This window comes from Eublepharis macularius, chromosome 19, assembly GCF_028583425.1.
Source record: "Eublepharis macularius isolate TG4126 chromosome 19, MPM_Emac_v1.0, whole genome shotgun sequence".
NCBI classification, from domain to species: Eukaryota; Metazoa; Chordata; class Lepidosauria; order Squamata; family Eublepharidae; genus Eublepharis; species Eublepharis macularius.
In genome coordinates, this window is record NC_072808.1 from 2865942 (window position 1) to 2888029 (window position 22088).

The 22088-nt window shown below is 43.5% G+C and overlaps 1 protein-coding gene across 1 annotated transcript; it reads left to right on the forward strand.

Moving 5' to 3' along the window:
* The first annotated feature begins 2234 nt into the window (after positions 1–2234).
* LOC129346414 (keratin, type II cytoskeletal 73-like) lies at positions 2235–20205 on the forward strand. The gene is made up of 9 exons (XM_055003767.1): positions 2235–2672; positions 3469–3680; positions 5302–5362; positions 7399–7494; positions 8160–8327; positions 9357–9482; positions 10711–10931; positions 14079–14107; positions 20147–20205. The coding sequence occupies exons 1-9, from the start codon at positions 2235–2237 to the stop codon at positions 20203–20205; spliced, it is 1410 nt and encodes a 469-aa protein (XP_054859742.1).
* The last annotated feature ends 1883 nt before the right edge of the window (positions 20206–22088 follow it).

The following is a 22088-nucleotide window of genomic DNA, read 5'->3' on the forward strand; positions in this document are numbered from 1 at the left end:
TGAGGCCCCATTCTAAATGAACAGGTGGTCGTTGCAAGCCTCGTTCGGTGCTGTTCGTCAAGCCGGACAGTCTGGCACCTGCAATCAGTTCCCTTGGCAACCAGAGGCAGGGATTGTCTGAACTCTGTCTGAACTCCTGCTGTTGCCCTGGAAACCCCAATCTAAGTCCAATTTAGCTTGATAGGCAGGTCTTCCTTCCAAGTGTGGCGCTCCAAATTTGTTACAAGACAGCAAAGACCATGGGGGCGGCAGGGGGCTCCCAGTTCTGGCTAGTCTTTGCAGACAGTGGAGAGGAAGAGACATTTTGATAGAGAGACAGGGAGAGTGCATTGGAGCTTGAATTTTCTTTGTGTGTGGTGGGATACCCCTTCAGGTTGTAGGGCTGCTGCCAGGCTCTGGGCCAAGCTATTATTTATTATTGGTACCTTTCCTGCTGCCTGCTCAGATAGGGTTTCTGGGAGTGGTGCAGTAGGGATTTTGACCAAACTTGGATGATGGCTGGAGGAGAGCCTGCTGGCCCCCACGAACATCCAATCATGAACATGTTCGAGAACAGGGTCATGTTCGTGGTTGTTCGTGAGTCCCTATTCGTGGATGGCAACGCACAACGAACATCATGGTCAGTTTTTTTTCTGTTCGTGCCCGTCTCTAGTAAGGAGACCTGTCAACCTCTAGTAGAAAGCCCATCCATCATGTCATCTGATATGAACATTATATTGGAGGCAAGCACCTTGACATTCAATAGCCTTATGCCAGTCCTGCTGTATGGAGCTCCCTCCATCAACATGAACTTTAGAACAGTGTCAAAAGCAACTCCAAGAGCACAAACAGATATGCATGCGCAGCAGCACTTTCAACTCAAGAGAACAGAAAAACTCAGATATACTTGAGTTCTAGATGTATGCATGAATTTCTGGATGAGGGCTCCCATAACTAATTGTATTGATGCTGATGAGTTAGAGGAGCAGTGGGGAATAAGTCATTAAATTATAATTATGCATTATTGTGATAGGTTATCCTAAGACAGAAAAGGCAAACCATGTTGCCGACGACTCAGTTTTTATCCGCACGCAGGCACACTCGTGGGGATAAAAACTGAGTCGTCGGCAATGGACTTACCTGGCTGCGAGAGCCCAGAGATGGAGTCCGTGCCCACAGACTCAGCCAGGGTGCAGAGAGAAGATGCCTGAGCATGTGCCACCACTGGAGCAGCCAGCAGAGCTGTGCTGGCCCCTCCTGGGGCTGGCACTGCTCTGCTTTGCCTGCCAGCCCAGGTGGCCACTGGAGCGGCCAGTGGAATTGCACCGGTCCCTCCTAGGCCTTGGCCAATGGTTCAGGTGCATGGAGGAGATGCACTGGCCCGAGCACCTGCCAGAGCAGCCAGCGGAGCCACAGCAACCTCAACCATCGGCCGGGGCACAGGAAGGAGATGTGTCAACCTGAGTGGCAGCCAGTGGAGCCATGCCAGTCCCTCCAGGACCTCAGCTGCCAACCCACACAGTGCCAGGGATGGTGCAGGCCACCCTGAGGGTGGCAGCAGATGAGGGAACAGCTGACCAAACCGCATCATCGCCACCCAAGCCACAGATACTGGCCTGAGCGGCAGCAGGGGCAGTGGGAGCCTCGGCATGGAGGGCCGAGCATGCAGCCAGGGCACTAGGTTTTCTAGAGTTCATTGTTTATACAATGGGCTTCATTGCTAGTGAATGTTATAATTGAGAGATGGATACATGTAAACAAGCAAGTAAGCAGAATGTAAGTTTTGTATTATAGCAAATATCTATAATTTTCAATAAGGAGCTCAAATGATACTCTCATTTGAACTACGTTGCTTGTCACATCGTATTGACGTTCCAATCAGTATCAACATTGCCCAATTTTTCTTTTTAAAAATTGACTTATACGAAACTCTGGAATAAATTCACTAAGCTATAATTAATTGAGAGAGAGAATTCTTCAAATGCATAATTTAAACCACACTTGGTCTGCAAACAAAGCATTTTTTAAAACAATTCCATTACCATTTCATTGGAGTTTTTTATGTTTACTTTGCTGTTTTGCAATGGTATTTATTGCTAGCAGGCAAAACCAAACCCCAAAAGAAGACCTCATATTACATTTTTGTCTGAATTAACCAAGCCCTGATATATAAAGCAGAAGTGTGAAGGTGCCATATCAGAGGGGACCCTTTCATTTTCTTCTGCTGCGCTAGTATTATCTCATCCAACTTCACTATGAGCCGACAACTGTATGTGGCAAACTCCATCCGTGGAAGAAGAAATTTCTCTTCTGCTTCAGATATATGTGGTCTATACAGATGTAGACCACAGGCCTCTGCCATATCTCAGCTGGGTGGAAGAAGCAGACTTGGTGGCTATAGCTCCAAAAGCCTCTTAAACATGGGTGGAAACAGAAGAATATCCTGTAGTGGAGGTTACCAGATTGGCGGTCAGCGCTATGGCAACATATATTATGGCAGTCCCAGGAACTACATTGATCTCCAAAAGTATCCTGGCATCTATCGAAATGACCCCTTCCATGGAGTCAACATCAACGAACACCTCTTAAAGCCACTCTGTGTAGGAGTTGACCCCGAGATCCAAAAAATTCGAATTCAGGAACGGGAACAAATGAAATCACTCAACACCCAGTTTGCCTGCTTCATCGACAAGGTTAGAGCTTGAATTGTTACACTCTTCTTCTCTCCTACAAAACGGCAGTAAAGACCACGAAATTGGATGAGTAGATTTGCACTATTCTTTGAGTGGAACACAAAAGAGAGAGAATGTCTCTCTCTTTTGTATTCCACTCTTCCTTAATTCTGGTTCAACTTGGAGAATTTCTATAATGAATTTTGAAACTGAGGGCCAAGCTACAAGTGACGAATGACACTTGAACGGCAAGTGGATTGAGTGGAGTGCAAGTGAACAGGGAGAAATACACTTGCCGTTCAAGTGTCATTAGTCACTTGTAGCTTGGCCCTGAGCTCACAAACTGCATGACGCCAATTTCAGTTCCGTCCGTTTACTGCCGTCTTTTTGTGCTTCCTCTGAATTAATGATGTGGATAGTATTTCTACCACTTTGGAATGCTCCAGTACATTTCCAAAAAGCACATGGAAAAGTATTTAGCATTTTACCATCCTGCTGCTGGGGTGGACTGACCCTTCGGCTTTTTGGGAAAGGTGCCGGTGGGCCAGCGCCTTATAAGCACAGCACTCCAGTTCACTTGAATTTAAACCACCAATCCTAAACACGGAAGTAAATTGCACGCATTGTTGGCTCCTATTTGATAGGCCTAGACTGTAAGTCCTGGGGGGGAGTTTTAACAGCCCCTTGGACTGCAGACTGCCCAGCTGAGAATACTAAAAATTGTGTATGCCATGCATCTTTCCCCCAATCCCATCCCCTGTTTGTGTGCCCAGATTTTTAGAATTTATTTATTTATTTGTTTCCTCCTTTGTTTCAGGTCAGAAGCCTGGAGCAGAAGAACAAAGTGCTGGTCACCAAATGGAATCTCCTGCAGGAGCAGAGGCCGCCAATGAGGAGAGATCTCCAACCGCTCTTTGAGAACTCCATCAGTGGCCTACGTAAACACCTGGATTTCTTGCGGAGCGAAAAGGCCCAGAGGGGCCCAGAGCTGCGGAATGTTCAGCAGTGCGTGGAGGAGTTTAAATGCAAGTAAGCATTAACCCTGCTTGATGTGGCACTGTTGCTGTTTTGCTTGAGGCTCTTTTCTGAAGTAGCTTTGATTGTTTAGAAGAATGGGCTGCTGCCTAAGCAGAAGAGAAACACACACATATTCTATTTTATCCCACTTTCCCTCGAGAGATGCTTAAACCTCACAAACAATCCTACGAAGTCGGTTAGGTTAAAAATGACTGGCCCAAAGTCACCCAGCAAATTCCATGGTCAAGCAGAGATTCGAATCTGGGGCTTCACAGGCTTGGTCCAGCATGCTAAGTACTGCCCTTACACCTGCTTTCACAGAAACCTGCTCATCCACATTTAGCCCATCTCTGGTCTTACATGGGAATAATGTATGTATAATTGCAGCCTAATTACATACTGTAGCCCTACAGTTATTATATATAATGACTACAGTCGATTTGGAAATGGTTAAGCCTCCAGGTGGGAGGTGGGGTGCACAAGTCCTCTAGCAAGAGGCTTGCAAGCAATAGCTGATGCAAAGGGGTTGCTACTTGGCAGAAGCACATACAAACACTGTGTGTGTACATTTACAAAAAATGTTGCAAAGTCACCCACAGGTCCTATGCAGTCTCGGGAAAGATGGGAAGGGTGGGGAGCAGGATAAGTAGTGAATGCAAATCTGCTTCCAGGCCCAACAAAATGTATTGGCAGGCATGGAAATTCTCAAGATTTTCTTTCTTGGAAAACTGCTGGGCTGCACTCCAGAGATTGCTCTTTATTTCAGTTGCATATTTACATGGAGATTTTTCTCCACAATGATGACCCAAAGCAGCAGACAGCAACACTCTCCTCTCCTTCATGTTATCTCCACGACACCCCTGTAAAGTAGGCTAGGCTGAGAGAGAGGGTTACTGGCCCAAGGACAATGAGCTTCCAGTCAGAATCAGGATTCGAACTTGGGTCTCCCAGACCTAAGTCCAACACACTAACCATGACATCACATTGGTGTATTGATGAAGAAGGAGTAATGTTTCATATTTTTAAATTGACCCCTCTAGCTGTCCCTTTAATATCAGTTTGACCTGAAAACAATTATTAGGAGATGTAGTTGAACTTTATGCCATGAAAATCTTCAACTGCCCGCTATTAGTAGAGAGAGCCCTCAAGTCAGAGTTGACTTATGGCGACCCCTGGTGGGGTTTTCATGGCAAGAGACTAACCTAGGTGGTTTGCCATGGCCTGCTTCTGCAACCCTGCTTAGCTTCTGAGATCTGACAAGATCAGGCTCACTTGGGCTATCCAGTCAGGGCCAACTGCCCATTACTAATCATAAAATTTCTATTAAAGGGCACCCCCCCCCCCCAGTTGGCAACCTTAAATGGAAGTTACTTCTTCAGTCCTGTTTGCTCCCTTTCCCCACCAGCTGCTGAGTGAATGGGACGACAGTGTCCAAAGCAATCCACTCTGTGCACCTTTGAAGCTATAAAGAGAGGGATCTGCACATTGCTGGATACAGTTCTGCACTTTCATAATCATTTGCTGTCTGGATAATAGTGCAATGTCCAAAGATGTGTAGCCCCCCTTAAACCTTTGGGATCTGGATTCAGGCAGCTCATTTATAGCACACTGTCTCTCTACCATATCCAAATAGGTATGAGGAGGTAATCAACCGGCGGACGGCAGCAGAGAACGACTTTGTTTTGCTTAAGAAGGTGAGATATTCAGGTTGCTGAAGGGAGATTTGTGTTGGCATCTCATAAAAGAGAACCTATGGGAAGGGTTCAACTATAATTAATATTAAAAAAGGATGTAGACAGGCTTACATTGAAATAAACCTTTGTGTTCATTTATGAGCACAGTATGCAACTTTTCTTTTCTGCTCACATTACATAAACACTTGTTTCCCCCCCCAACATTAAAGATTCACCTGCCCTTAGTTGTAATCACAAATGAAAACCTCTGTTTCTTTCACAAGCATGCTTGAAATGGTTGGAGAAGGTGAATGCAGCCCTTTAAACTCCTCGCCTGTGATATGGCAAGGTAGATTAACTGAACTATGTTCAGTAATTCATTCCATTCCACTGATTTCAAAGAAGTCTGCAGAGTGCATAGTCTTTTAGACAGGGGTCATTTCGTAGAAAAAGAGCTGGAGGAACACATTAGCACAACTCATTAGCATATGCCACGCCCCTTGACATCACCAGAAGTGTGTCATTAGCATAACTGATTTGCATATGCCACACCCCCTGACATCACCTATCCTGGCTGTTTTGGACCCAATCTTGGCCATTCAGGGCCAAAATTGGGCACAAAATGACATAAAGGGGCTGAAAGTGGCTGAAAAGGAGCCCAAAATGGTCAGGATCGGGCCACTGCTGAGTGGGAGAGTGATCCACCACTTGTCAGAGGCCTGATATGGGCCGTTTCGGCCACAATCCAGGCCAAAATGGGCCCAAAATGGCCGAGAGTCAGGTCTTTGGGGAACTGCCGGAATGGCGTTCCTGTGCGTTCCCCCTCGAAAAGAGCCCTGCTTTTAGATAAAAAGTCTGAATTACTACAGACATAGTTAAACCTTAAAAAAAACCCTAAAATTTCGGAAGAACTAAGTGTTCATGTTTAAAATAAATCTACCATAAAGATCAGCAATTGGTAATGCATTAAAGCAGGCCAGAGACAAAAAGATGGAGGTAAAAAAGAACTTACCAACAAAGGGTCTAGCGGGAATAAAACCCAGATGGAGGAGAGAACAAAATTTGTTTGGCATTTGATACAAGATGGCTCCAATCTAATAATTAGAAATGATTCTTATCAGATGGTTGTTGTGGATTTTCCGGGCTGTATAGCCGTGGTATAGCCGTTTCCAAAATACAGCCCGGAAAATCCACAACAATCATCGTTCTCCAGACGTGGAAGCCTTCGATGATTCTTATCAGATTACAAGCTCTAACTCAAACAAACCAAAACCAGAGAAATATTATACTACAATTTTGGAATCTAACAACTGACTCCAAGGGCTTACAAAGGAATCAGAGCATAGCCGGAACCGAAGGGAGTGTGTAGTGGTAGTGGAATTTGGAAAGATATAAAACTAATCTAAACTTTATGGCAGCAAACCAAGCAGAAGTTGCAAGCTAATACTGGGAAAGAGCTAACATATCCGAATCAACATATATACTACTTTATGATCCAACCCAGTTTTTCACTGATGAAGAAGGGAAGAAAGGGTCGATTTTGACTACCAAAAATGTATAGGACCTGGATAGACCCATGCCATGTGGAATGGGGACTCTAATAAGGACAGAGACTGGCTCAGATTGAGCAAAAAAGTGGACTCTATCTGACCTATATTCTTTCAATCAGGTGTTAATAAACTAAACAACTCCAAGGAAATTATGTAGTAAAGAGTCCAGTAGCACCTGACAACGAGACCTGTGGTTCTCAAAAGCTTATGCTACAATAAAGTGGGTTGAAGGTGCTACTGGACTCCTTACTATTTTGCAACTACAGACTAACACGACTAATTCCTCTGGATCTAAGGAAATTATATTTATTATTTGATTAAAAAATTCAAAACGCCAATCTTTCAAAGCCTACTTGTGTGGAGCGCAGAATATAAATAAATAAATACACAAATAAATAAATAAATAAGCCACATTTCACAAAATAGGAGCTCAGACCAATGAATATCACAAATGCTTTTGATTCAAAGTTTGAAATAATTCCCAATATCCAATTTTTCACCTTCCAGGATGTAGACTGTTCTTTCATGAATAAGAGGGAGTTAGAGGCCAAGGTGGCCGCACTGAAATTGGAGATTGAATTCCTGAGGTGCATTTATGATGAGGTAAGGATTCATCCCATTGCTCTCCCAAGGAAATCATCCCTATTAGCATATTTTGAAGGGCAGCACGAAGATCACCTCATATTTAAACCACAGTTTGAGAAGGATATTGACACGCTGGAATGTGTCCAAAGGAGGGCAAACAAAGATGGTGAGCAGTCTGGAGACCAAGTCTTATGAGGAAAGGTTGAAAGAGCTAGGTATGTTTAGCCTGGAGAGGAAGCAACTGAAAGGTGATATGAGAGCCCTCTTCAAGTATTTGTTGCCCCAGTGGGTTGGACCAGAAACAATGGATTAAAATTAAAGCAAAAGAGCTTTTGGCTAAACATTAGGAAGAACTTCCTGATAGAGTGGTTCCTTAATTAAACAGGCTTCCTCAGGAGGTGTGTGGTGTCCCACAGGGGACGACGATTCTCTCCCACCGGGGGACCTGAGATTCCTAGATTAGGATATAGCCACAAATGATGGTTGCTTATGAAAGCACAAACCTTTAGTATTTGAGCCATGTATGAAGAAAAGTGGCAGGAGGGAAAGAGGTGGGACCATGCAAGCCAGAAGATCGCCCAGATTTGCTCCTGCAATGACAAACCATGTGTATTTTTCATTACCAATGTACCATGCCAGTAAGAAGGAATCACCTACCTACTAAGATCTCATTCAAATTTTAGGAATTCTCACTGCTGGATCAGCAGATGCAGTGTGATACATCAGTCGTCGTGGAGATAAACAATAGCCGAGACCTAGATATGAACTGCATCCTCCAAAACATCGATTCCTGGTATCAAAACATTGTGCAGGGGAGCAAAGAAGAAGTGAATGCTTTATACCGAAGCAGAGTGAGTCATTACTAGAGACCGGCATGAACAGCAATACGAAAAAAAAGCCACGAACAGCCCAATCTGCTGTTCGCAAACAAGCTGTTTGTGAGGACCAGTTCTAAATGAACAGGTGGTCGTTGCAAGCCTCATTCGTTACTGTTCGTTGCTGTTTGTCAAGCCAGACACTCTGGCACCCGCGATCAATTCCCTTGGCAACTTAGGCAGGGATTGTCTGAACTCTGTCTGAACTCCTGCTGTTGCCCTGTAAACCCCAATCTAAGCCCAATTTAGCTTGATAGGCAGGTCTTCCTTCCAAGTGTGGAGCTCCAAATTTGTTACAAGGGAGCAAAGACCAGGGGGGAGGGGGCTCCCAGCTCTGGCTTTGGAGAGGGAGAGACAGCTGCTGTTGGCATTTTGATAGAGAGAGTGCATTGGAGCTTGAATTTTCTTTGTGTGTGGTGGGATAGGGATCTACCCCTTCAAGTTCCAGGGCTGCTGCCAGGCTCTGGGCCAAGCTATTATTTATTATTGGTATCTTTCCTGGTGCCTGCTCAGGTCAGGTTTCTGGGAGTGGTGCAGTAGGGATCTTGACTTGGATAATGGCTGGAGGAGAGCCTGCTGGCCCCCATGGACAGCCAACCACGAACATGTTCGTGAACAGGGCCATGTTCGTGGTTGTTGATGAGTCCCTGTTCGTTGATGGCAATGAACAATGAACATCACGTTCATGGTTTTTTTTCTGTTTGTGCTCATCTCTCGTCACTACACAGTGGCTGTGTGTGCAGGTGCTTCTAGGGCTCATAATACTCTCAGCATGCCAAAAGGCTTTGTAGTCTTTTTTCTCCTTTCTGATATAACACATTTTGCCAACAAAACTTGACTAAGGAAATGGAGTGGGAGATGTACATGAAGATGTAAGAAAATGGGGAAAATCCCATTTGCATCATGCTGAGTTGGAGGAAGGCTGGATACAAATGTGACTGATGGTGATGATGGTGGCGATTATGGTGATGGTATAAATGTGTCCCCCTTCTTATGAACATTTAGTTTCAGGAACTTCAGAACCAAAGACGCCAAATTAATGATGATCTGAAGATGAACAAACGGCAGGTTGCAGAACTGAGCCGGATAGCACAGCGACTGCTCTGTGATTTGGAAAAAGCCAAGAAGCAGGTGAAAAGAAGTAAAACTCTTCGGCAGTACTAAGGGTATTGGGAGGGGTTGTGTGATGTGGTGGTCTTGCATTGTTAACATGATAGCATCGATAGCGCCTTCTGTGTTCTGGAAAATGTAGTTCTTTGAATGCTTGATGGGTACATTTTCAAGAATGCATTATGTGCTCTGGGTGCTATCAATCCCAGCAGCTAGAAGTGGAGGTAAGGAAGAGAAAAGGAGAACAGAAGAAGATTGGAGGGCTGCTGCAAGAATTTCCTCTCTCCTCAGCTGCTTTCCACAACCACCACTAACTCCCCATCAGGAGAATGGATGGTGGGATGGTGCAGGAGGGAGTTATGGGGGGAGGACCCGGAATCCCCTGGTGGCCCTGATGTCATCCTCAGGTATGCTGTGATATTCTGAGCTCTCCAAAAGCAAAGATAAAATTCATTTTTCATTAAAGTGCTTCTAAGTAATCTTCTACTTTTGCTTTGGCAGCAGTCAAATGTTCACACAAACAGGAATAAGCAAGTCTCAGCAGAATCCCTATTGACTTCTAAATTGAAACGGGACACCTACCTGCCACAATCCCTTCAGCATTAGAGCTAGAATGAATTAGAAGCATGGAGAATGTTCCCACAAATTCTAAGATAGGGATGCAGAAACATTCTCACACTCAGACAGCTCCGATTTTGAACTTGCATCTTTGAGATCTCAAACACAGTGTGAGTTTTAACTAGAGATGGGCATGAACTGAAATATGAACCAAAATTAAGCACGAACCAGGCCGATTCATGGTTCGCGAACCGCGGTTCATCAGTTCCCATTTCTGACAAACTGCCACGAATTTTTAGGCTAGTTCGTTTGGTTAATTTTTTGGTTCATCACTGCAGACAGCCTGGTGCCAATCAATCAGTTTCCTAGGCAACAGGGGATGGACTTCCTGCAGATCTTCTGCTGACCCAGAAGTGACCTTCTGCTGACCTGGAAGTGATGATTTTCTGACCTGGATATGACATTTTCAAGAAACAAACGAATCAGTTTGCGAACCAGGGGCAGGTTCGTGAAAGTTTGTGGTTTGTGGTTTATGAAATTTGATGAACCACAAACCACATGGTTCATTTTTTTTCCGGTTCATGCCCATCTCTAGTTTTAACTTGAGTTAGTTTTGAGGAATGAACTACCAGTTCTGATGAGCCAGGGCTGGAGAGAAAGTAGAGATTTTTTTTTTTAACTGTACCGGCAGGTCACTTGTTTGCAGTCGGCCATTTTTGATACTGAGCACCATGGCGATTGCACTCTTAAAGATGCCCAGGACAAGCTGGATGAACTCCATGGTGCCCTGCATAAATCCAAAGATGAGCTGGCGTGCATGCTGCAGAATTATCAGGACCTTCTCAATGACAAGATGGCCCTAGATATCGAAATCGCTACGTACAAGTCATTGCTGGAAGGAGAAGAAAACAGGTATTTCTCTTCAACTTTTAAAGGTTTGTTTTCAGAGCCGAACTAGATGTTACTTTTTTCATGAGTTTGCCACATGGACTCCTAGCCATACTGCAACTTCCTGGGACAACTCATGTGTAAAAAGCTCAAATGAGCCCAATTATGGCCAGGAGAGTGGGACTAGGGAAGCAGGGACCCCTCCCATTCCTGCACTGTTCTCAGCAGCCAAAATGATCACAGGGCTGCAGGGGAGCTATTTGCCCCATTGGGAGGCTGCATGTGCATCAAATGCTTGTGCATGCAGCCTCCTGACTAGGTGAATAATGCCCACCACTGCAGCCTCTGCATTATTTTGTCTGCTAAAAATGGTTTGGGGGGAGGCAGGAGCTTTTCCTATCCTGTAACACCATCTCGATCAAAATTGTGCTTCAGACACATCAGTTGCTGTGGGGACTCGCAGCTGCACTATGGCTGCAATTCCCTGTGGCAAACTTGTGTGTATGTGTGTGTGTGTGTGGGGGGGGAATCTAGTTTGGCTCTCCATATGGAACTGTTTGGGTCAATATCTGAGCTGCCTGATTCTTCTGAATCCACTAGCACAGGTCTGACTCATAAACAGTTTAATGAGATTGACAAAACTCCGATCTAGCCACACAGTCAATAAATACTATTCCATATATTCAAATATATATAAACAAATACAATCTAAACAGTCATATCATCATGAATATATTTCTAGATAAATACATATATAATACAAAAGCCGATACAAAAGCCGATACAAAATTAATGAAATAATTTCTGGGTGATCATTCAAAAACACGACTCCATTCATTCATATTTCAGTCCAATGCCATATGTGACAACTATCCCTTGGAGCAATGAGGTAGATTACACAAAGGATATAAATGAAGGCTAAAGTGCAGTGCCAGTCCACAAAAGGCTTAAACTTCTTTTATAAGCTCTAACCTTTCTTTGAACAGACATCCATGCCTTATTCATCAATTTTCTATCAGCTTTTGTATCGGCTTTTGTATTATATATGTATTTATCTAGAAATGTATTCATGATGATATGACAGTATATATATATATATAGAGAGAGAGAGAGAGAGCACTTTTGCACTTTGAATATATTGAATAGTATTTATTGACTGCATGGCTAGAGTTTTGTCAATCTCATTCTTCAGGAATACTCCCTAAATTTCACCCTTTGATCAAGCTGTCATAAACAGTTTAACCAGAAATGGGATGGTACCACTAGATTTGGCAGGCAGGGAATTGCATACTTGAATGTTCACTTAGAGTTTTAAAAAAACTTTCATATGGAAAGCTAGTTTATTATAAGGTGAGGCTGAAATTAGTGATGCGCAGGGCTCATTTCGAGGGGGAACGTGTAGGAACATAGTTCTGGCAGTTCCCCAAAGAGGTCACATGTCACGAGGCCCCACCCACCTGGCTTGCGGCCATTTGCGGCCCATTTCAGCCTGGATTGGGGTCGAAACAGCCCGGATTGGTCCTCTGATGGGTGGTGGATCACTCTCCCACTCAGCAGCAGCCCGATCCAATTCCTGACCATTTTGGGCCCCTTTTCGGCCATTTTCAGCCCCTTTTTGCCATTTTGGGCCCAATTTTGGCCCTGAATGGCCAGGATTGAGTCCAAAACAGCCAGGATAGGTGATGTCAGGAGGTGTGGCATATGCAAGAATGAAGCTAAGGTGATGATTGCTGCCAAAAGGGAGATCTCTTTCCCTTCCAGGTGTTGGGATTCTTTGGAAATGTCATTTTCTCAGAATGCATGGTGTTTTTAGTACAGACGTCAGGCACCATAGAAAATATACACAAGTCCCTGGATTCTGGGCTGCTGCTAATTTAAAGTGATTCCGCACACGTTGGATAATGCACTTCCAATTCTCTTTATAGATCATTTGGTACGGATTTTTTTGTGTGCAGAACAAAAAATCCACCTCAAATGATTGATAAAGACCATTGAAAGTACATTATCCAACATGTGCGGAATCAGCCATAGTATTTGAGGTAGTTGGGTGGGATGAGGTGGGGCGAGTTCTACAGTGTGTACCAAGAAAGAACTCCTTTTCAAGCAAATGATCAAAGTGGGAATTTGACAGACAGAAACTTGAAAACATGTGTACCACCCAAGTGTACTCATTAGATTAACTGTAGCAGCTCCTGTTGAGCGTATACAATATTGTTATGCAATACATGAAAAGGCAAGTTTTGTTAAACTGGACTTACATGGGAGCAAATTCCATCATACACTGTGGCTTTCCTCTGAGATGTGACCCATGAAAACTCATTTTGAAAGAAATGTTAGTCTTCAAGGTGCCTTGGGACTTTTATTTTGCTATTGCAAGCAGAAGAAATCAGGAATGAGCTTGATTTACTCATTTTTTCCTCCTGCTATAACCCGAAATAGCCCCCAAATGCTGATCAGGAGACATTAGGGGCTGAAGGGGGAAGGTGGGGTGAGAAGGGTGAATTCCAGATGTGGAAATCATTCTACCCACAGAGTAGCTCCAGCGTATCCAAACCAATGGAACCTGCTTCAGAGTAAATGCACTTTAATTCTGCTGTAAATCCAGTAAACTGCTAGTTTATATCATGCCTAACTATCCTTTTTTATTATGATTATTTGTTACCATCTTGGTTTCGTTGTTTTACTTGCTATTTCAATTTGTTCACCATTTAGTGCATTTTCTAATTAGAAAAGTGATGTAAACATTTTAGGGATTGGCGGTGGTGCTCACTGGCACAAAATAGAGGCATCTTTGGGGAGCACCTTTGAGGGGCACTCTCCCGAGTCTTGATGGGGGAATTGGTGGAAGTTAGTGCAACATTATATATAAAACCTCACCAGGGGTCGCCATAAGTCAACTCTGACTTGAGGGCCAATTGATATTGATATTGATATTGATATTGATATTGATATTGATATTGATATTGATATTGATATTGATATTGATATTGATATTGATATTGATATTGATATAGAAGCACAGCAAATAAATATTATAAATATTTACTAAGAACATGACTATTGTCTGTATTTAGCTACCATCTTTTTGTCTAATCTAATCCAATCTAATCTATATTTTAATAGAAAATCTGGATAATCTCATGACTCAGCATAATTAATTTTCTCTAACAGGTTAATTTCAGGGAACCACGTGAGTATAGGTAAGTAACTAGACAGTTTCCTTCTTGGAACTCTGGAGATTGCACTTTATATATGGAGTATATGTGTATGCATTTGCCACAGAAAGCTGTTGGAAGGGGGGGAAACATCTAGAAAGGAGAGAACTAACCCAGAGTGAAGAGGACTGAGCTAGAAAATTTCCCCCTGATGCCCTAGTTTTCTACTTGCCGGGAGATTTTTATATTACATTCAAGCATAGCATCCTTCCTATGCAATCTGAAGTGATACATAATGCCATTCTATTTTGATATATATGTGCATCCAAGCTCATGGTTCATTTTCAAGCCAGCAGAAACTCTCTAGGATTTAAGGTTAAGGTCTGACCCAGGCCTGCTTTTTGAAACCTTTTACAGGAGATATTGGAAAGGAAACCTGATTATGCACAATGTATATTCAGCCACTTCCCAAAATACAATGGTCCTTTGTGGGATTTTTACTTTCGTTCTACTGAAATCATCAATTGTATCCTTTGTTGCAGCTGTGGTCCCTAACTCAAGCAAAGTAGCTGATGCCTCTGGAGGTGAACCTGGATATGGCTATCTAAGTGGAGGTTTCAACAGTAGAAATGGAAAACATAATCCTAGAGCTCCAGGGATGGGACAAACCCATGGAAATGTAGACTGCTACCCAGTGGGATATGCTTCTAGGAGTGTGGGTAAGCAGCACAGCCCTGGAGCTGAGGAGTTCAGCAGAAGTGGTGGGCACAACTCCACCAGCAGTAGCAATGCTTCTAGAAGTGCCCAGAGGCCTAGAGGTACCAACTGTGGTGGGCATCCCACTACTGATACAGCTAGATATCAGGGTGGCCACGCCAGTGTTGGTAATGTGGCTTGCATATGCTATCATCAAGGACTTTCATGCAACACTGGCACCTCATTCTACACAAGCAACAGGATATAAATCCTTCACAACAACGAACTAATGAACCAACAGACCAATGAACGAACGAACGAACGAACGAACAAACGAACCAACCAACCAACCAACCAACCAACCAACCAACCAACCAACCAACCAACCAACCAACCAATGCAAATATATTTTTAGATATAAGGACCACAAGAGCAAACCAAATGACATTAGAAATAAAACGTGAAAGAATATTTCCAAAAGTAAATAGTTGCATTCTGATAGCATCGAGCCCTTTCCTCTGGTGCACAGAATCTTGCATGGATGCAAGATAATTTTCAGTCGAAGAGTTTCTTGCATCAATGGGCAGCTTTCCTGTGCCAGAGGAAAGAGCCTCTGCTAGGAGAATGGAATGGCTCTGTGGGGTTAAGATTATTATTAATTTATGTCAGGGCTTTTTTTCTGGGAAAAGAAGTGGTGGAACTCAGTGGTGGAACTCAGGACCGCACAATGACATCACTTTGGGTCAGGTGGAACAAGGGGGGAGGGTTTTTTAAAGTTGAAATCACCCTTGGCAAAAATAGTCACGTGGCCAGTGGCCCCGCCCCCTGATCTCCAGACAGAGGGGAGTTTAGATTGGCATGGAGGACAATCTAAACTCCCCTCTGTCTAGAGATCAGGGGGCAGGGCCACCAGCCATGTGACCATTTCCAAGAGGTGCCGGAACTCCGTTCCACTGCATTCCAGCTGAAAAAAAGCCCTGATTTATGTCACATTTTCAAAGCGCACAGTGCAGGGCAATCATTATCTCATCTGCCTGCGCAACAAGTCTGTGATGCAGGCTTCCACTGGTCCCATTTTACCAATGAGAGGCACAGCCCGAGAGATTATGGCTTGAATCCAACCTAGATTCCTGCTGACACAAGGGAGGGGGTGATTTTCACCAGTCCCCCAGACCTTCTTCCCTTGTTGACCCCCAGGAGCAGTATTTTGGAATGGGTTTTTGCCTGCTACAGGAAGATGCATCTGACGAAGAGAGCAGTGGTTCTCGAAAGCTTACGCTACAATAAAGTTTGTTAGTCTTAAAGGTGCAACTGATCTCCAGATGACAAAGATCAGTTCCTCCAGAGAAAATGGCTGCTTTGGGGGTGGTCTCTCTGGCATTATACCCTGCTGAAGCCTTTCCACTCCCCAAACCCTGCCCTCTTCAAGTCTCCAGGAATTACCAAAGAGAGAGTAGGCCACCCTAGTTCATACACTGATAATGATAATGCTTATATTTTGCAATGGGAGATGCTGCCTGCATTTACGACATTCACTCCAGAGAGGCAGGCTTCCACTGTAAACACACCAAAAATGACAGTGTGCTGCCCCAGTATCCCTTGTACCCAATACTTTCCATTGGTACCAAGGCAAATACCCTCTGAGGAGCAATCTCCGCCAGCTCTCTTTTTAAACTACACTTCCCAGCTAACATTGCATCTCCCTACACTTGACGAACACACTCTGAGGCATCTTGTGTAGAGAGACTAGTAGTCACAAACACATGTTCAATGCACTATCAATTACAGAATGTTGTATTTGGGCTACTTGTGTGCATGTTTTGTGATGGAAAGGATGAAAATACAGAACTTTCACAGTGATGTTTATTGCAAAGAGGTGTGAAACAAATTATAAATAATTCAAGGGGAGAATTGCTTTTGAAATTATTTTCCTATCTAAAGATGTTGCATCATCAATTATGATCCTTGGAACTTGTATTTTTAAACAAGTTACTAATTGCCTTTAAACTTGCATAAAGATGCTAATAACCTCTCTATTCTTAATGTAGCCCCGTCTTTCTTCTTAATTACAAATGCTGTCCAAGTAACCCACTTAGAATGAATGATAATTTCTGTTGATGGCCATCCAAACTATGGATTACCTGGGCGAGGGGGTGCATATAGATATTGAACAACATTGAGTAGAGAATTGCCCCCTGAGGGATGCCACACATCAGGGGATGGAGTGACATCTGCTCGTCAAATGCTACTCACTGTCCCTGACCATGAAGAAAACAGACTAGCCACTGCAAGGCCATCTCACATATCCCATGTCCCACATCAGTGAGGTGGTCGGCCAAAAGGTTATAATCGACCATGTCGAACACTGCTGTGAGATCCAATAATAACAGCAGTGCTGATCCGCTTGACTTGCAATTCCCATGGAGGATATCCTTAGGTGGGAAATGGGTGATTTCCACCCCTGATTCTCTCCATCTTGCTACAGAACTCCAACTTCCCCCTCATGCCGTATCTGAAGGTTACCTGTCTCTCAGGAGAAGAATTTCAGTAGGCACTTTGAGCGGTAGGGGGAAGACAAGATGAGCAATTTATGCTCAGTCCACAGAAATCATTTCAATTCATGGAAATTTCTGGTGGATCCAAGCTAATACATTGTTTTCAGCGACTTGACATCTGGTTCTCATGAACATTTCCATTCAGGATTTATTTTTCACTTTCTAACCATAAAAACAATTTTCAGTCCATATTTTCATACGCTGTTTTGGTGAGCCTTGTTGCAGAGTATGTTGCCCTTCCCAAAGCTGTGTGGATGAGGCTTTTCCCATCCAAAATTACTTCTTGTGTCTCTCACAGAAGTCGAATGTTTCATGAATATTCTTTTACGATATTCCCTCATTGACTCGAATGTCTATTAATATTCCATGTTATCACAGAAGCTCAGTTGATGGGACTGAATGGATATTCATGTTTGCAGATCTGAAGATCTTCAGAGATCTCCTCAGAGTAAAGTCACTTACTCTGCTATTTATTGTTGTTATTCCTCCTCTTCCTCCTCCTCCTCCTCCTCCTACTACTACTACGACGATGATGACAACTACTACTACTACTACTACTACTACTACTAGTAGTAGAAGAAGTAGTAGTAGTAGTCCACTTTTCTCACGTTTGAGCTCCATGTTTCGCATCTGGCATTTATTTCCACTTTATTCATTTATCTAAATCTTTATGCCCCATTTTTCTCCTCAGGGAGGATCCTAAGCAGCTTACATTATTCTCCCCTCCTGTAGTCACACTGTGAGCTTCAATGACAGAATAGGAATTCAAACTTGAAATTCTTAGATCCTAGTCTGAAATTCCAACCATTACATCACTGGCTGTCTTCCATGGTTTCAGGGCAACACCAAACTGGCTCCAAACTCAGCCTGTATTGCTTCTGGCTTTGGTTATCCTGGCTTGCACATATAATTATGCTGAGGGGTGCCAAATGATATCTGCTCCCTCCCTCATACAATAAAGAACGTAGCTGATTCCATCAGAAAGAGTCCTCCCTCCCCGTCTTCACAGCTACACAAACAATGAGTGGCTGGCTTTGGAAAACGCCCTTCATCTTGAGATGCTCACCACACATCCCCTCCTGTTTATTAGTAACTGACACAATACCTGTCCAACCAGTTAGAGTCTAATCAATCTGAGACCAGGCCTACTTATTGCATCAAGGGTTGCCAACTCTGGCTTGGAAATTCCTGGAGATTCAAGAGTGAAGCTTGTGGTGGGTGGAGTTTGAGGAAGGGATGGATCTCTGAGGTAATTTGATTTTGAGGTAGAATTCAACCTCTAAAGCTGACATTTCCTCCAGGGGACCTGACCTCTGTAGTGTAGAAGTCAGTTTCTATAAAAACTCCAGCTCCAACTTGAAAGTTGGTAGCCCTAACTGTAACCTACCTCTGTCAATATTGAGGACCAGGTTTAAAAAACCCTTGTTCTGTACCAATCTGAAGTAGACCCCAAAAATTCCTACTCAGCTCTAACGTGATCAATGAGTCTTGCAATATTCACGTTAGGGTGGGCAGGTGGGGCAGCTGAAGAAAACCTACAGGCTCAAGGCCTTAGACGTCCACCAATTGTGTGGCTCACACAAGACCATAGAGTCTTATGATCTATTTCCCACAGGGCAAAGGATAACCTTGTGGGAAAGTACTCATGGCCCCTTCTTACATGTCCAGAGTAATGCTGATCATCAGCTTGAGGTCAGGTAGCAATTTTCCCTAGGCCATTTTGGCTAGGGATCTTGGAGGTGTTTCATCATCTTCTGGGCGTGGAGCAGGGGTCACTAGGGGTCTGGGGGGGGAGAAGTAGTTGTGAATTTCCTGCATTGTGCAGGGGGTTGGACTAGATGACCCTAGAGATCCCTTCCAACCATGTGATTCTATGATTCTATGAACCATGCCTCAGCTTTACATGCCACAGGAATCCCTGGGGGGGGGGGGCGGTAAAAGGGGAAGACAGCTGTGGATTTCCTGAGAATGGGTGATAATAGAGTAGAAATAACACAAGTAAAATGTCTTCATTTCGTGTCCTATGTCTATATTTTGAAATGTGGGGAAAGAACTCATCCACTGCTTTTGTGTACTGGTTTCTAAAACAGTGGAGAAGACTTTAAAACTGAACATCTCTCCGTGCTAAAAAGATGTGATGTTAGTTAATTTAGTTAAATGTTTCCTATATGTCTTTTTAACCTCTTTTTTCTGCATTGCATAATGTTTGTTATGGGCTACAACTAACATAACTTGTTTATTAACATGGATTTAACATACAGCTATTAAAGGAGTTTATTAATCCATTCTTACTCTAGCTTTTATTCTGTTCCCAGCCACATCAATGTCCCCACTTTACCTCGCCAAATGTGCTGCTGAATGCGTACAAAATGCTGCTTCCGATTGAAAGGATAGGTGACAACATGCACAGAACACCCATGAGCTGTGGTGTTGGACGTTAGCTAACTAGTTTAATATTATTTAACCAAATGTCAGTGATGCATAATGCTGATGAGAAAGTTTAGACTTTCACCACCATTAATGTGGAAGAGGGAAGACGGAACAATGTTTATAGGGACTCAAGCCAAAATCTCAATCATCAAAGCCAAATGGGACGGCCATTTTCCGAAACTGTGCTGTGTTTTCCTTCTAGGCAAGATGATAATACATGTCATAATGTGTCTCAACATCAAAAGCATGCTGCGCCTTTTCCTTTTTTCCAACCTCTTGCTCTACATCCACACCCATCAGTTGTCTGCAATAATATCCCAAAGATCAAGCTCGAGGCAGGAAAATGCCATATGTTTCAATTTTCCCTGCTTTCAAGTTCCTGATGACTTATTTGTCCCCTTAGGGTTTGCTGTGGCTGCAAACACAGAGAACTCTTTCTGTGTTGGGCCTAATAATGAATAAATGTCATGCGGAAGAAAGAGCTTGGGCCAGACATCAAATGCAGGGAAGTTATGCTGTTCTTATACTCTAGGGTCACCCCACCGCCTTCACAAAGCAGATTCATGCAATGACGATGCATCTGACGAAGAGAGCTGTGGTTCTTGAAAGCTTATGCTATAGTAAAGTTGGTTAGTCTTAAAGGTGCTACTGGACTCTTTACTAGTGGCATGGCTGGATCTGGCAATCCATCAATAGAAGGCACTGAGGCTTGCGTATCTTCTCTACAGTCCCCCTCTCCCAGGCAGTTCCACCATGGGGAAGTTGACTCCCAGGGTCATGGAACTTACATAGATTAATAACCATACAGGTTGGCGCACTGCCTGGGAAGAGAAGGAAGGTGGCAAAATTGCCTTTCCTGCCTCTTCAGTCAGTAGAGAATGAATCAGGTTTATCTCTTTTCTCATTGCAGTTCAACGACCCATGTAGTTACTGGTTACTGGTTATCGGGAAAGGGGGGGGATTGAGCCAGGACCTTTCCTGAAGTAAATAGTGGGATCCAACTCTGTACAAACAGACAATCCCACCTTGCACACAAAGCTTCTCATGACTAAAAACAATTTCTTTAGTGACTTACCCCAAAAAACAATTCCCCCCACCACAGCAAATATTCTTTTTTATCTTTTCTGCCCCCACCCCAACTGATTTTGACTCTTTTGGTTTTGTTTTGTTTTTTAAATAAATTTTATTCAACTTAGTTAACTGATTTTGACTCTTGAAAGTCAGCTTTTGTCTATGGGTGCCATAATTTCCCTCCCTTCACCTAACTTCCCCTTCCAGCTATTTCCCCTTCTGGGCAGGGTGGCAGGGTAAGAAAGACACAGTATTACAACAGGTTAAGGGACATTCTCTTCAATCTTTTTAAAAAGTGTGTGATTGATTAATTACCTTAATTCATTAGAACATTTTTCTCAGATGTACACACAATTTTTTTGTTAGCAGGAGATTCCCTGTTAATTTTAACAACAACAACAAATATGGTTGTTGTGGGTTTTCCGGGCTGTATTGCCGTGGTCTTGGCATTGTAGTTCCTGACATTTCGCCAGCAGCTGTGGCGAAATGTCAGGAACTACAATGCCAAGACCACGGCAATACAGCCCGGAAAACCCACAACAACCATCGTTCTCCGGCCGTGAAAGCCTTCGACAATACAACAACAAAAATCTTTGGACATACATTCCTTCAATTCAAATTAATGAGGAAACAAAACAAGGCCAGGTAGGAGAAGTCTGAGGGCCAAGCTAGACATGACGAATTACACTTGAATGGCAAGTGAACAGACTGCTGTTCAAGTGTCATTCGTCATGTGTAGCTTGGCCCTCACATGTATTCTTCTCTGTTCACTTGTGCTCCACTTGCGCTCCACTCAATCACTACGTGGCAGTTAAGGATCACTACGCAATCGACTGGAGTGCAAGTGGAGCGCAAGTGAACAGGGAGGAATACATGTCTGTTCACTTGCCATTCAAGTGTAATTCGTCGCTTCTAGCTTGGCCCTGAGTGCACAATGGTACTCTTGCATGGAGTGGATTCTTGCTGCATTGAGTTGTGCCTGCATGAAACCTATTAAAATAAACGGGGTTTAGCGTGTGAAACAACATAAGAATGCATCAGTTGACCTAATCCAGAGTTCTTTGTGCAGTACTCTAATGGGCACCTGGCATTTTTGGGAATCTTCCCATGTGTGAAACTCTCTTGATTCATTCAAAAGAACAGAGAAATGCTTGTAGATGGGCACACTGAACCATCTGAGAGCCAAGCTACAAGTGACGCCTGACACAGGTTGGACGCTTGTCAGCATCCCTCAAGTTTTGATGGGAAATGTAGGTGTCCTGGTCTTACAGCTT

Coding starts and splice junctions, on each gene's coding strand:
- LOC129346414 (XM_055003767.1), top strand. CDS start 2,235: ATGAGCCGACAACTGTATGTGGCAAACTCCATCCGTGGAAGAAGAAAT. Junction 2,673..3,468: donor TTGCCTGCTTCATCGACAAG/GTTAGAGCTTGA, acceptor CCTTTGTTTCAG/GTCAGAAGCCTGGAGCAGAA. Junction 3,681..5,301: donor GTGGAGGAGTTTAAATGCAA/GTAAGCATTAAC, acceptor ATATCCAAATAG/GTATGAGGAGGTAATCAACC.